Source organism: Carica papaya, chromosome 7 (assembly GCF_054855325.1).
Source record: "Carica papaya isolate Zhongbai chromosome 7, ASM5485532v1, whole genome shotgun sequence".
Lineage (NCBI taxonomy): Eukaryota > Viridiplantae > Streptophyta > Magnoliopsida > Brassicales > Caricaceae > Carica > Carica papaya.
The window spans coordinates 10,840,096-10,856,344 of NC_142315.1; the positions used below are offsets into that span (position 1 = coordinate 10,840,096).

Consider the following 16,249-nt stretch of genomic DNA (forward strand, 5'->3'; position numbering starts at 1 on the left):
TGCTTTCTCCATACATTTCTTTAATTTCATCCCATAGATTTTTTGCAGTGTGGTGTACAGGAAGGCGCTAGCCAGTTCCTTGGTCATCGAATTGAGGATCCAGGACACTACCATACTGTCTGCTTTGTGCCAACGTTCATATGCTGCTGTGTTAGGAGCTGGTTTCTCAAATCTGCCATCAACAAGCGCTAACTTATCTTTAGCTTTTAGAGCGATCATCATGGCACGACTCCAAGGGAGGTAATTAGAACCATCAAGAGTTGCAGTAACTAGTTGCATTCCGGGCTTATCTGAGTTTTGGAGGGTCAGCATATCAGTAGTAGGATTCGGGTTCTCCATTGTAAGAGTTGATTAGCAAATACTTAGCAGTAAGAATGTAATAAGTAGGGAAAGTGACAATGCTTAATACAAGTGCTGCTCTGATACCATGAAAAAACAAAATGGGAGAGAGAACACTTTTTGTAATTAGTGTTGGTTGTATTTCTCTGTCGTTAAGTAAATTGATGTACACCATTTATATAGAGGAGAGAGGAAAAACCTAACTAATTAAAAGCAAATTACTATTTTAGACTATTTTAGATTCTGCCAAAATGTTACAGCTGTGATAACAAGCTGGCTACTTTAATTGCTTGAATCTGGACCCTTCATTTTCTACTTTTGATCTTCACTGTCCATTCATTTCAACTCTTATCTTTTAACGTTGTTACAATTGCAAAGCACAAGTAGTTGGTTTTTATAAAAAAATTAATAAAAAATATATTTTATTATTTATATTTTTTATTTATACGTTGTTAATTTTAAGAAGATATCAAGAGAATAATTAAGTAAATTAATTAGATAAAAAAAAACCTAGAAAGTTAAAACTAGAGTACTTATTTTCTACCTTCTAAAAATCACGTCTAAAAAACTAATAAATATCCTGATTTTTTACGTTTCTGACTGCAAATATTAGAGCATGAGTGCTTAAAGCTGATTATAAGCTTCAAATGAGCAATCCTGGACACTCTCATAGCTGAATAACAAGGGCATTTATTCTTTTCTTCTGAACATTTTTTTTTTAAAACTTTGAATACAGCAATAACCAATGAGATTAATGATCTGGATCAGCAAAGAATTTGTATTGAAGAACGAAAGCAAGTGTTTAAGCGACAGGAGTTGAGGGAACAGTAAGTAGATAGATTGAGCAATCTCATTTGTTTTTTCACCTTCATCCTTGATTGCATACTCAATTGTTGAGATAGTGGTTATGGTTAGACATTTTGATGTTTTTAGCTTCTAGTTTCAGAAAGCAACATAAGGCTTTTATGTTCTTTTTCTGTCCGTAAGTTGGTGATCTTAGCTTAGGTTTATAGATATTCATTCTGAATATACAGCTGATTTTTTGTTTGATCTCTGGAAAAAACTGGCTCACAGTAGAATTGTGCAAGCATTTATGTGATCCTCTGTTGGGAAGGTTTGAGATAAAATTTCAGCGGACATTGGCCATTTCCTATATCTGTGAGTTGGTAAAGATTCAGTAGCATAGTTTTCTTCCATTGTTAAGCAGGTCCAGGTGCACTACTCTCAGTGCTTGATTGCCGCTATCAATAATTATCCTTTATGGTGATTTGAGCTTGCATGTCTATTTTAAATAGAATGAAAAGCCTGGTTCATTTTCTCCTTCAAAATATCTTTTGGGCATTTTTGTTGGGAGTTTTTCTTATAGACCCTGACAGAAAAGATCAGATTCTCAAAACAGATTTTGCTCCGTGAAATCCATCCTAAACACTGTAATCATTCCTAATCATTAGGGGAATAAAGTAATGCAGCCTACTTGGGCTGGTTTGCTTTTGAGTTTGTCATCACTTTAACTGCATCTAGAATTTGTTATAGCTTATCTATCTTGAGCATGATAGTATTTTCCTTTGATTTTTCCTGTATGAAGTATATCTGTTGTTCAGGAATCTCTATATTGCCATCAAAACTTCTCTCTATAATATCTGTTGCTGGGTGGCTTCTCTGTCTCTTTTCTTTCCAAGGAGTGAGATTGGTAAACGGTTGAAGCTGAAATATTTTTGTCTGATTTTGCAGGAGAAAGCTTTCTATGTTGCTTCTGTAACAAATATTATTCCAGACTGGAATGATGAATTGAAATCTCAGGCCGTATCCTTCTGGTCTTAGCTTGCTTTGCAACTATATTCAGATCTGAGGCAGTTTCAAAATTGGTACATGGATTCTTTTTAAATGAATTGAATAACCGATATTGTGGATAAGGACAAAAAGATGCTTGAGAAATTTGCATTTGACCCAACCAAGAGGACTTCCTATGATATATATGACATCATTTGGAAGATGATAAAGAAGCTATAGGAACTAAGAAATTGAATAACAGATATTGTGGATAATTGAGAAATTTTCATTTAACCCAAGTAGATAGATGACTTCCTACATTATATGTAACAGCACTTGGAAGATGATAAAAAAGTGATAGAAACTAAGAGGTCTTTCCTGTTTTTAGCTTGTCTAGTTTTTTTGTTTTTGTAGTATAAATGATTGTACTTTCTTTTTAGTTCTTCGTTGATCTTCTTTAAGCAATCAGGTTAGTTGGATTTTTGGCATCTTTCGAATTGTAAACATAGTGTTAGTGGTGACATATTGTAAGGAATTGACTCAATTCTCTCGATATCATACAGAATAAATTTGTGGGTCTATGTGTATTTGTTCTTTTTGTGGTTAAGGAAACGAAGTTATTGTACTGAAAAATGCTGAATACAGGAGAAGTTGCAGTAGTGATGTCATGCAGGGTATGATTATTTTTGGTTTTTATGAATCCATTGAAGAGTAATTCTACTATAAACAAATAATGAAATGTGCTAAACAAAATTGTTATTCATTAGGTCATTGGGGTGAATTCTGATTCTAATCACACGAAAAATAGGATTCGTATAATCATAACATCCCTGTGTTTGACGAACCCATTTGCCTTTATGTACTGGCACAAACTCAGAATGTAATATCTGGATTTTGGCAATGCCAATTTAAAAGATTCAATTGATTTTTAGATGTGTGATTTTATGAGTATTGTTATGAAGCAGCAGTTCATCATTGTGCTTTTAATTCCTTGCTAGTATAACATGTCTTCTGGGATAAATTTTGCTTCTCTGTTAAAGAGGAAGACAATTGATATTTTTTTGAGTTTAAACAACTCTGGTGACAAATGATTTTACAGGCATGGTAGAGCTACAAATTTAAAGATAAAGAATCATTATTTTTTATCAAGATAAAGAGCTACAAAACTCTCGATTAACCTACACTAATTTTTTATCAAGATGCAAATATATCTGTGTTAAGATTATTTTCTGAGTTTTATTATTCTAAAAAGAAAATTTCTTGTAAATTTCAATATATTTAAGTAGAAGAAAGCATTAATTTCTTGTGTCAGATCCAGCAAAGCCATAAAGAGTAAAACACAAGGTAAGTGGGTGAAACATATACAATTACAACAATGTCTTTAAAACCCATATAAAATCAAAGCATGTTTCTTTTCTGATCTAAAGATTCAGGTATGCAAAGGAAGAGAAAAGAGTTCAAAATTCATTCAACCCAATGGTTTTTTATTAACAGTACTTAAAAAACCAGAACACCACTTCAATCCACAAACATGTTGTTTATTAATGATTCAAAAGAGAAACCTACATCAGTAATAATAACAATGAATAAATAGTGAAAGAACGCACATGGACATGCACATTCACATCATGGAGGTAACCATAATTAAAGACAATAAATTGGATTTATGTGTATACATCATCATAAATTATATGTATGTATATATAGTTATAGTTATAAACAAAATGTACTAATGCATGCAATTAATAGCCTTCCATAAAAAAAATAATATTCAACTTCACAAATTTACTACGTAAGTGGCAACTCAGCGACATCATTTAAAGAAATTACCCAAAAAAAAACACACACACACACCATGAACTTGACAAATCAGAGGATATCTATATGTCTCAGTATTTGTTTGTTTGATTTGCCTTTTTTTGTTTTCTTTCTAATACTCTTGGATTAGTACTGGGTTATGGGTCGGGTTGACTCAACGGATATTTCTTGACATGCCCGAGTCTGCTGCATTAAGTTTGTTCGTTTTTTTTTTTAAATTTTAATTTTAACAGTTAATTAGGAATAATTTAAAGAAGGGTTGGAAATAAAGTCTTCAATTTTTAGATTTTAAAAATAAGAATTAATTTTTAAATTGAAAGAGAGATTATGAAATTAAGGATTTTATTCTTTAAACAAGAAAATATATAAATGCCATGAATCCACTGACTTTAAGAACAAATCCACCCAACTTGAAAACGCGTTTTCGCGTTGCCCTCTGAATAGCTTTAAGCTTTAAAAGCCACGCCCTTTGAATCTTTGCTTTTGGAAAGGAACGATTCAAGCTATCGTTCTCCTTTCCTATTTCTACATATTCCCTTTCCTATATTATTTATTGTTAATCCAGCTAATCCTCGATGCATCAAATAAGTTTTTTTTTAATTTTAATATTTTTGTATATACCAGAATAAATACTTTGACTTTTTATTTTTTATTTTTTTGAATCATTTTCTTAAACTTTTAACTAAAAAATAATTATGAAAATTTATATAAAATTTCACGAAATACATTAAAATTATTTCACTTCAAAAACTCAAAAGAAACTCGTTGACTAAATTAATAAACTTAACTGAAATTTAATTAATTTTTAAAAGATTTATATTTGACAGAAATTTCTATTTCTATTTCTATTATAATCTATAATTTTTTAACATATAACATAATGTTTTAGAAATTGAAGAACATATTTTCTTTTAAATTTCTTAATTCATGGCAGATTTATCAATTTATTTGAAATCTATACTTAATAGGTTTACATAGATGTACCGGTTGGAGAGAGGAGAGAAATTTTTTTTAAATATGCAATATATATACTAACTCAAGAAAAAACCAATAGTAGAGCCACATTAGAAGATTCATAATTAAAGAGGTTTTCGATAATCACTAATAATTATTTTAAACCGCATTTAATCACTACGAGTAAAAACAGTTAGAAGGACAATAATAATAATGACATGTGAAATAGTGACATCTATTTTTAACAACCATTGTCATGCACATGGCAAGTACAAAGGAGATGACTTCCTAATGTGTCTACAAATTCCATTACAACTTACATAAATTTTATTCACTCGACAATCAGTTGCCAGTAGGAACAAATTCTTGTTTGTTAGTAAAAACTTCATTCCTATATTGATATTTTCTTTTAGTGTTATAATCAATAATTAATGTAAAATGTAAAAATAAAAAATATATAACTAATATAAATACTAATAATTAAGATAAATAACGAAAGTAAAATTAATGAAAAGTATTAGTAATTGTTATTGTTTGATATAAAGTATTTTATAATGTAAAATATGAGTTAAATAATTATTTTTAGATCATTTTTTAATTTAGTCTAACTTTTCAATTGATACAATTAAATTCTTAACTTTTCAAATTAATTCTCTACTTAGATTATTTGCTAAATTAAACATATTTTTAAACACATATTCGTCATATATAGTTAGTTACTTATTAGAATTATAACACGAATGATATATAAATTAATATAATTTTTGAAGTTTTCTTAATTTTATGGCATCACAAAACTTGATTCTTTGCGGACCATTTCTTCCATCTATCTTTTTCTCTACTTATCAACTCGAATTATGTAAATTAATACACCTACTCTATTTAGCATTTGTTCCGACTTTCTACAAATTAAATCTATATAGCAAACATATCGTTAATTTCTTAGGACATAGTTATTACACAGTGATAATTTATTTAAAAATTTTATTTATTTTAATATATAGATTAATTAAATTAAGTTATTTGTTAAAAAAAAAAAAGTTAAAAGAATTAATTGTAGCAACTGAAAAGGTTATTTTGTCCAAATTAAAAAGAGGAGCAAAAAATTAAGGACCAATTTTCAATTAATCCTATAAAATACTAACAAGAACTAAATATAAAAAATAATTTATGTAAATAAAATGAAAAGAAGATATAAAGGAAAGGAGGGAAAAAAGAGACAGAGATGGACAAATGCATACATGTATATATATATATATGTGTGTGTGTGTGTGTGTGTGTATACAAAAAAACAACAGAAACATGGAAGCATAATGTTGGGTCCCTCGTACGTAGTTCTTTGGATTTAGAAAAAAAATAAAAAAATCCTTAAATTATGACAATCCTACATATGACACCTTTTCATTTTCCTTTTATTTATTATATAAGATGTAAAATTCAAATTCAAGCATTTATAGTTATTAGCATACAATATATTTAATTAATAAAGTACATAAATTATTTTAAAAACAAATATAAGAGATTTGAGTTCAAAAAAATTACTAGTTTTACAATTTTTTTTAAAAAAATATTTTTTAAAATTTTAATTATTAGTGATGTGTGATAATTATATGAAACTTATATTGTAGAAAGAAAGAAAAAAAAAATTATTAGAGAAAAGAAAATTATAAGAAGTGAAAATTTTCTTTTTGTTTATATTCAAGTGCAAATGGGTATTTAGAAGTAGAAAAAAACCAAACCAAGAAGCATATCTAAATTATTTGCAAGCAATACCTAAAAAATAATTACTAAGACTTCATAAAAATATCTAAATTGTTTAAGGTTCTCATAAAGATAAAAGAATGTTAGGTGTTACATAATAATATCATTCTAATAGTTACATTATAATTATTTTTAACAACTCAAAAATTATATATATATATATATTTTTTAAAAAAAAAACTGAAAATGGGTATTACAACTATTATTTTATTTATTATTCATTTATATTAATCTACTTCCATAAAGAAAATAAAATAAGGGAAAAAGATTGGTGCCCCATAAAGATTTGGGCCCCCAAAATGTCACCGGTGACCGCCGACACGAATCCTCATGCACTCGATGACCTACGCAGGGACACTTGGAGTTGCTGCTTGTAGTCATCTCCTTCTTAAATTCCCTCACCTGCCCATCTAACTGATCCCATCCTTCTCTTTAAATTCCAAGACTCTCTCTTCCTCTTCCAACCCATTCATCCTTTTCTCTTTACAGATTATAGGGTTGATTGTTTGATTCTTAAAGGCAACCAACCGCATACTCAAACCAAGAAATATAATGTTCAAATTCTTTGTGCTCTCAATTTTGTTCTTCTTCTTTTTTGGTTCTTGTTGGTGTAGCAATAATGTTTATCGCGAATATACTGTTGCTGCTACAAATTCTAGTGAAAGAGATATAGATGTTCTGCAAATCCAGTGTTTGAAAGTGCCCACATCTGAGTTTGTCAGCTCGTTGAAGTCCACCATTGATGCGATGAAATCAGTAACTTCCATTTTGGGTCAGTTTGGAAACTTGTTTGGTGATTTCCGCCTTTCAAATGCCATATCCGACTGCCTTGATTTGCTTGACTTTTCTTCTGATGAGTTGAGCTGGTCCATCTCGGCTTCGCAGAATCCCAACAGTACTCACCATCTTCCACTCCTTTTTTTTTTTTTTTTTTTTTTTTTTTTTCCTTTCTTTCTTTCTTTGCTCTAAAATCCCACTGCTTTTACAAGAATCTCTTTGGTTAATTACATGCAGGTAAAAATAACAGTACAGGAGATGTTGGATACGATCTCAGAACATGGCTAAGTGCTGCACTTGCTAACCAAGACACATGCGTTGATGGGTTCGATGGGACAAACGGAATAGTAAAAAGTGTAGTTGCAGGTAGCGTCGGACAGGTGACTTCACTGGTTCGAGATCTCTTGACCATGGTTCAGCCACCGGACAAGTCTAACTCAAACTCCAAGGGCGGAGTCAGTCCACCGCCGATTGGAATCAAAGATGATCATGGCGATGAGTTTCCTTCGTGGGTCAAATCTGAGGATAGAAAATTGATAGAAGGAAATGGAGTAACGGCTGATGCTGTGGTGGCATCGGACGGATCTGGGGACTTCAGTAGCATAACGGATGCGGTGTTGGCAGCACCAGATTACAGCACTCGGCGTTATGTTATTTATGTTAAGAAGGGAATTTACAAAGAAAATGTGGAGATTAAGAAGAAGAAATGGAACATTATGATGGTGGGAGATGGGATTGATGTTACTGTTATATCGGGTAACAGGAACTTCATTGATGGTTGGACCACCTTTAGATCGGCAACCTTTGGTAAGTACCCATTAATTACTCATCTTTTCCTTAATTTAATGCAACTTTTTCACAAGCTATTGCTTAGTTTATTCACTAGAAATTCATATATATTTTTTTTAAAAAAATTAAATAATGGATATACTTGATGAAAATGAAATAAGTTTTAGATGTTCCTCCCAATAAGAGTAGGGCATTTGGTGGTGGAGTTGTGGCCAACTATTAATAAAAACTGGTACAAGTCTAGTCGTCATTAAAAGCACCGCATCCCAATTTATTTGGTTGAAAAGAGAAATGGGAAAAAAAAGAAAAAAGCTTCGGGGGGGCAAAATATTTTTATATTTTAATAAACTAATTATAATATAATATAATAATAATATTATTTTATAAGTATATCAATTTAATTTAATTAATAGTTATTTTGAAATGTTTACATAAAATTTTATAGAAAATATTATGAATTAAATAACAATAAAGAGTGGAAACTTTTAAAAGGGATAAATACTATTTACCGTATATAATATATTTCTATCTCTCTCTCTCGTAATTTTTGTACTATCACAATTTGTGGACTCCAGAATTGTCCAGTTCTATACATGTGTAATGTCGGTCCAAATTGTTCGTGACACTTAACCTTTCTTAATAATGATTATAAAAAAAAAAATAAAAAAAAATTAGCTTACATTAAATGAATTTATTAAATAATAATGACGAGCTTGAAGTTTCATGTCAGCTGATTATTACGAACATTTGTGAATCTGACGTGTTTTGGCAAATAGATTTATACACTTTATAGGGACCATCTCCTTAAATTTCTATCGATCAAGAATTTATTAAAGTGGTGTATCTCATTTGTCAAGAAAATGCTACTCACATCATGATTTATATATTATTTTCACATTTTCTTCAGAAGAAAAAAAAAAAAAAAAATTTATACAAATATGTATGTATTTCAAATGATATAATATTTGATAATGATTTGGTAAAAAAATGTGCAGCTGTGAGCGGTAGAGGATTCATAGCACGCGACATAACATTTGAAAACACAGCAGGACCGGAGAAACACCAAGCAGTAGCACTCCGATCTGATTCCGATCTCTCTGTTTTTTTCCGATGTGCCATGAGGGGTTACCAAGACACGCTCTACACCCACACCATGCGCCAATTCTACCGCGATTGCATAATCACAGGGACCGTAGATTTCATATTTGGGGATGGCACAGTAGTTTTGCAAAACTGCCAAATCCTAGCCAAACAAGGTTTACCAAATCAGAAAAACACTATTACAGCTCAAGGACGCAAGGACCCAAATCAGCCTTCAGGTTTCTCTATCCAGTTCTGCAATATCTCAGCAGACAAAGACTTGTTACCTAACGTAAACAAGACATCGACGTACCTTGGTCGGCCATGGAAACCGTACTCGAGAACCATAATCATGCAGTCGTATATGAGCAATGTTGTGAGACCAGAAGGGTGGCTTGAGTGGAATGGTGATTTTGCATTGGATACTTTGTATTATGGGGAGTACTTGAATTATGGAGAAGGATCTGGAGTTGGGAGAAGAGTTAAATGGCCAGGCTATCATGTTCTAAATAACTCTGCTCAGGCTAATAATTTCACTGTGGCTCGGTTTCTTGAAGGGAATCTATGGTTGCCTCCCACTGGTGTCAAGTACACCGCAGGGTTAGGGGTGTAAACAAATAATACCTTTAATTATTAATCCTCCCCGCATTCCCTTTTACAAACAATCAATATACATAGTATTTTTTTAGGGTTTTAGTATGTTGAGAGTTTTATAAATTACAATGCTTAATATTACCCATTTGAGATGTTTGACTGTATTCATTCAATCCATAATTATCTCCATCCAAATTATCATATAATTTGAAGAAGTTTGAAAATTTTATTATATATATATATATTTTCAGATTTTCAAGGTTGTTTATAAAACCGTCTTCGTAATGTAAACCCATTTGAGCCTTATCGTTTTCTTGTATAGAGGCCTGCCCGCCAAGTCCCATGTTTGAGTTTTTTCTTTAAATCATCTTGAGCTCCTCCATTATATATATAGCTATCCATTTCTGATTAGTTGCAGCTTGTTCATATCCATGATTGATCTTCATCTTTTGCATATCAAATTGTAACGGTTTCGAAAATTTAAAAGAAAATATATGTATTAAAAATTAAAAGTGCGGAAATAAAATAAAAATTCTGATTAACATCCCTTACACAATAACCAAAAACGTTTTCAACGTATGAAAGAATAAACTAACTAAGGTAAATACTAATAATGAATGCTATAAATAAAACTATGAAATCCTTAGGCGTCTACTCGTCGTCTTCCTGCGGGACGGGTTCGGGAACCAAATCCTCCTGATCTGAAACGGTTAACTAAGGAATGAGCTACACTAGCCCAGTAAAGACATCACACTATCTCACTGTCACAGAAGTAAAGGTTGGTAGAAAATAAAAATAACTAATGGAGCATAATTCATGATAAATTCATTTATCAATAATAAAATCCTTTACTGTCCACTTACCTCGGTGAGCTTTATGAAAACAACATAAGAAAACAATAACATTATAATATCATGAAATCATACAAGCTTTATAACATAACACATATCATACATTTGCATTTCAATCATCAGACAACAGATTTTCCTCTTTTATCAGTCTACTAGGGGTCCCTGCTACACGTGAACCATTCACATTGATAACTTGATTTAGGGCCGTTCCCATACCCCGTCCGGTATGGGCGCCAAAAATCATAAACCTCAATACCCCGTCCGGTATGAAGGTGAAACGGGTCGTCCCCATACCCCGTCCGGTATGAGCGCTAAAATACATAAGGTCTCCATACCCCGTCCGATATGAGAGACCACGTTCCCGGTAGGGTTCCCTACGGACCTGGTCCGTCCACCATCTCCCAGGATATCTAGTTAGGCTGTCGACATCATCCATTTATCAATTCACATACATTTTTTCATTTTTCTTGGTCTCAATTATCCAATCAAATATAATCACGTAAACCAGTAATGAATACCAAACAAGACAACAACGAATTCCCAATAATTTAAACCATAATAAACGAAACCGTGATTCATGCATATGAAACCATAAAATAAATATATTAGATACCATGTTGCATTTTAAACTGTAAAATAGATCAAATAACAACTGACCAAAAAATACATCAGATTCGGGCTCCATTAGCAACCATAATTAATTATACACAATTCATGAAATACCGTTTTATCATTTGTTGAGCTTTCACACCGTGATAGAAAATAGGGTGAGAAATCCTTACTTGTTTCGGGGTCTGAAATCAGGTTCTCACCGCACCTACAGGCTGTCCCTAAATTTCCTTAATTTTTTTTCGGAAAACTAAAACACACTACCAGTACCTGCACGTGTCCCAAAAATCCCCCAAATCAGACCCAGGCCCCTTTTCGACCAATATCAAAATTCTGGCACGGCGGCTCCGCCGTGCTCAAGCGACGACACTGCCGCCCGCGGCACCGATCCGCCTCGGGTTGACCGTTTTTGGCCGAATTCAGCCAAACTTGCATTGGTTCCGGCGATAAAACAACTCTAGGGCCCTTAGTGGGCCAAAAAATCACAAAAAATCGAGACTTACCGGCGGCGGAGCTCTCGGGTGCGGCGGCTTCTATGATGCAAGTCGCGATTTGATGTTTTGCTCCAGTCAACCTATAGAGAAAAGGACGGTATCACAGTGATATAAAAATTACATCAAACGGGAACCGAAAAGGGCTTCATCAGAGGCAAAAATTGAGAGAAGTCGCGGTGGTGCCGCTGGACTTCGGCGGTATTTTTCAGCCGATTGGCTGGTAGTTTGGCTCCGATTTGGCCATAGGCGGATTCAGTATCGAAAAACGAGCCAAAGGGAGAAAATTTACCTCATTTGGCAGTCGAAAAATCCTCCGGTGTGGCGGCGGGTGGTGGCGGCCGACTCCTCCGATGACTGGTTCTTCTTCTCCAGCGAAGGTACTGGCGGCTAGGGTTTGGGGTCGGGTGTGGGTGAGGTTATTTATAACCTTCCCCTTTTAATCTCAGCCATCCATCACGATTTAATCTGGGCCATCCGATCGCGATTAAAATGGGAATAAATCTGATCGTCCATCGCGATGCGATTTGGGCCGTCCGTGCGTGATTCAATCTGGATCGTCCGCACGCGTGAGATCTGGACCGTTCGATTGCGTGCACGCGGAGCGCCTACGTGGCTCTGTCCCACGTGGCCTCCCGCGTCAGCTTCTTTAGCACGTGGCATGTTCTGGTTGGCCGGGGCTGCTGACTGGGCTGCTGACGTGGCTGCTGACGTGGCACAACTTTTCTAAATTGCGTTTTGACCTTCAGTTTTTGATTTTCTTTTTAAAAACACCCACAGAATCTAAATTTTCACCCATTTTCCCCAAAATCAATTTCAATTAAATCCCAAAAATAATTTTACCCTATTTTATTATTATCATTATTATTTTTATTTATATTAAATTAAATTAAATTAAAATCTTATAAATTAAATATTAAAATAGAATAAAAATTAAACAAAAAATTCTAATGTAAATTAAAATAAATTAAATAATAAAAATAATAAATTTTGGATGTTATAACTCTCCCCCTCTTAAAGAAATTTGGTAAATTAAAATAAAATAAATAATAAAAATAATAAATTTTGGGTGTTACAACTCTCCCCCCCTTAAAGAAATTTGGTCTCCCAAATTTGCATCTTACTCTTGATCAAACAAATGGTGATACTGGGCTCTAAAGTCTGATTCTAGCTCCCAAATAGTCTCCATTGGGTGTGGTTCTGCCACACGACCTTTACAAATGATATTTTTCAGTTCCGGAGTATCCTACTCTTTCGGTCCGTGATACCGACTGGTACTTCTTCATAAGATAAGTCCTCTTGGAGTGAAAACGGTTCATGAACCAAAACATGAAAAGGGTCCGGGTTGTACTTATGTAGCATGGATACGTGGAACACATTGTGGACCTTGGAGAGCTTTGGCGGCAGTGCTAGTCTGTAGGCAGCAGTACCAATCCTGTCTAAGATTTCAAAAGGTCCAATAATTCGGGGGATCAATTTTCCCCTCCTGTCGAACCTACTAATTTCCTTGAAAGGAGTGACCTTAAGGAACACCCGGTCGCCTTTCTCAAACGCTAGATCTCTCATCCGGGTGTCCGCATAACTCTTCTGCATACTCTGAGTCGTCTGAATATTATTTCTGATTTTAACTATTTTATACGTGGTCTCCTTTACCAACTCCGGGCCGAACAATCTTCTATCGCCCACTTCTTCCCAATAAATCAGTGATCTGCATGGACGCCCATATAACACCTCATACGGAGCCATGCCGATACTCGATTGGTAGCTGTTGTTGTAGGCAAACTCTATCAGGGGTAGATGGTCGTCCCAATAGCCCACAGAGTCAAGGACACAAGCTCAGAGCATATCCTCAAGTGTACGAATTGTCCTTTCTGATTGTCCAACAGTCTAAGGATGGAATGCAGTACTGAGAGACAACTTTATTTCAATGGCTTGCTGAAAGCTACTCCAAAACCAAGAAATGAACCTGGGGTCTCTGTCGGATAGCACTGTCACTGGAACTCCATACAATCTGATTATTTCCCGGATATACATTCTTGCCAACTTGTCCAAGGGGTTGGTCATCCTGATGGCCAAGAAGTGGAAATATTTGGTAAGCCGGTCAACAATTACCCAGATGGTGTCATGTCCTGAACATGACTTGGGTAATCCGGTCACGAAGTCCATGGTGATGTGTTCCCACTTCCACTCCGGGATCGGTAAAGGTTGAGGTAGCCCACCTGGGCGCTGATGCTCTGCCTTGACCTGCTGACATACCAAGCATTTAGATACAAAGTCGGCTATGTCTCTCTTCATCCCATTCCACCAAAACCGGGGTCGCATGCTTTGGTACATTTTGGTGCTTCCGGGATGCATGACAAATTTCGAGCTGTGGGACTCTATCATGATGTCTCTCTTTAACTCGCTGTCGTCCGGAACACACACTTTGTCTTGGAACCGGAGTAACCCATCGACAGATACTCGAAATTCTAAGCTCTCTCCCTGTTTTGTATCAATCTTGCGGGCTACTAGGGCGGGGTCGACTGATTGGGCTTTTCTTATTCTCTGTATTAACTCGGGTTAGACTGTCAGGCGGCCCAAACATGTGACTCTCCTCAGGTCCTGAAGTCGAACCTGTTGTGTGGCCACAATTTGCCTGCATTCTGAAACCATCAAATGGGGTAAGATACTTGCACTTTTTCTGCTGAGAGCGTCTGTTACCACGTTGCCCTTACCCGGATGGTATAAGATATCACAATCATAGTCTTTAAGGAGTTCCATCCACCTTCTCTGACGTATATTGAGATCCTTTTGAGTGAATATGTGATTCAGACTCTTGTGATCGGTATAGATATGGAAGGTCTCTCCGTATAAATAATGGCGCCAGGTTTTTAAGGCGTGTGTGATTGCGGCAAGTTCCAAGTCATGGGTGGGATAATTCTTCTCATGATTTTTTAACTGTCTGGACCCATATGCTATGACCTTCCCATGCTGCATCAGGACATAACCCAGACCTACATAGGAGGCATCACTATAAACTGTATATCCCCCCGATCCACTCGGTAAAGCCAGCACGGGTGCAGTAGTCAGCCACTTCTTTAATTCTGAAAAACTTCTTTCGCAGTCCTAATTCCACTCAAATTTGGCATTCTTCTTTGTGAGTCGGGTTAGAGGAGCTGCTAGGCTGGAGAATCATTCAACGAACCTGCGGTAATAACCTGCCATCCCCAGGAAACTCTGGATTTTCTTAACTGATGTCAACTTCTCCCAGCCAAGTACCGCTTCAACCTTTTCAGAATTCACTGATACTCCTTCCTTCGATATGATGTGTCCTAGGAAGGCGGTCTGCTCAAGCCAGAATCCACACTTACTCAACTTTGCATATAACTTCTTGTTTCTGAGGACCTGCAAAACTTGGGCAAAATGGTGAACATGTTTTTCTCTGCTTTTTGAGTAGACTAAGATGTCATCGATGAACACGATAACAAATTGATTCAAGAACTCTCTGAAGACCCTATTCATTAGATCCATAAAGATTGCCAGGGCATTGGTTAGCCCAAATGGCATGACCAGGAACTCATAGTGTCCGTACCTAGTTCGAAAGGTCGTCTTGGAGATGTCTTCTGTTCTTATCTTCACCTGATAGTAACCTGATCGCAAGTCTATTTTAGAGAAGACCTGTGCACCCTGTAGCTGATCGAAGAGGTCATCAATCCTGGGAAGGGGATATTTGTTCTTAATTGTAACATTGTTCAATCATCTGTAATAAATACATAGTCTCAATGTTCCATCTCCCTTCCTGGCAAAAGTGACTCCGGCACCCCAAGGGGACACACTGTGTCTAATAAAACTACTATCTTGCAATTCAGTGATCTATTTCCTTAGCTCTTCCATCTCAATACGGCTGATGCGGTAAGGAGCAACCAAAGTGGGCTGGGTGCCTGGCTGTAGGTCTATAGTGAACTCGACTTCCCTGTCCACTAGCAGTCCGGGTAGTTTGTCCTACATCTGGAAAGCCTCGGACTACCAGAATCTCTTGGATACAAATTTCCTTCTTGGGCTTGCCTAATTAGAGAAAATAGCAAAATTAAGGTACTAGAAAATTAAAGAAACTTGCCACCAAGAAATAAATACTAAATGATTTTATTAATTTGTAAATGACTCCTCATTGGGAGGATTAAATACAACATTCTTATTAAAACAATCTATGGTGGCGTGATACGCCGCTATCCAATCCATTCCTAAGATTACATCAAAATCCCCCGTGTCTAACCCTACAGGTTTACACTCAGTTTTCTATTTGCTATCTCCACGGCACAAGCCTTGTAGATAACTTTTCCTAATAGTGTTTCACCCCCAGCAGTAGACACAAACAATATTGAATCAAGTTTATCATGTGATACATTAAGTTTGGAAGCAAAAACATGTAAAACAAAT

The 16,249-nt window shown here is 35.1% G+C and overlaps 1 protein-coding gene and 1 long non-coding RNA gene across 2 annotated transcripts; both read left to right on the forward strand.

Moving 5' to 3' along the window:
* Positions 1-946: 946 nt before the first annotated feature.
* LOC148252957 (uncharacterized) lies at positions 947-2,688 on the forward strand. The gene is made up of 2 exons (XR_015813377.1): positions 947-1,166; positions 2,071-2,688. It is a non-coding gene; the product is annotated as an uncharacterized LOC148252957 (long non-coding RNA).
* Positions 2,689-7,021: 4,333 nt separating this feature from the next.
* LOC110825839 (pectinesterase/pectinesterase inhibitor PPE8B-like) lies at positions 7,022-10,046 on the forward strand. The gene is made up of 3 exons (XM_022056355.2): positions 7,022-7,537; positions 7,657-8,226; positions 9,204-10,046. Exons 1-3 carry the CDS (start codon positions 7,195-7,197, stop codon positions 9,899-9,901), a joined length of 1,611 nt encoding a protein of 536 aa, XP_021912047.2. The 5' UTR covers positions 7,022-7,194; the 3' UTR covers positions 9,902-10,046.
* The last annotated feature ends 6,203 nt before the right edge of the window (positions 10,047-16,249 follow it).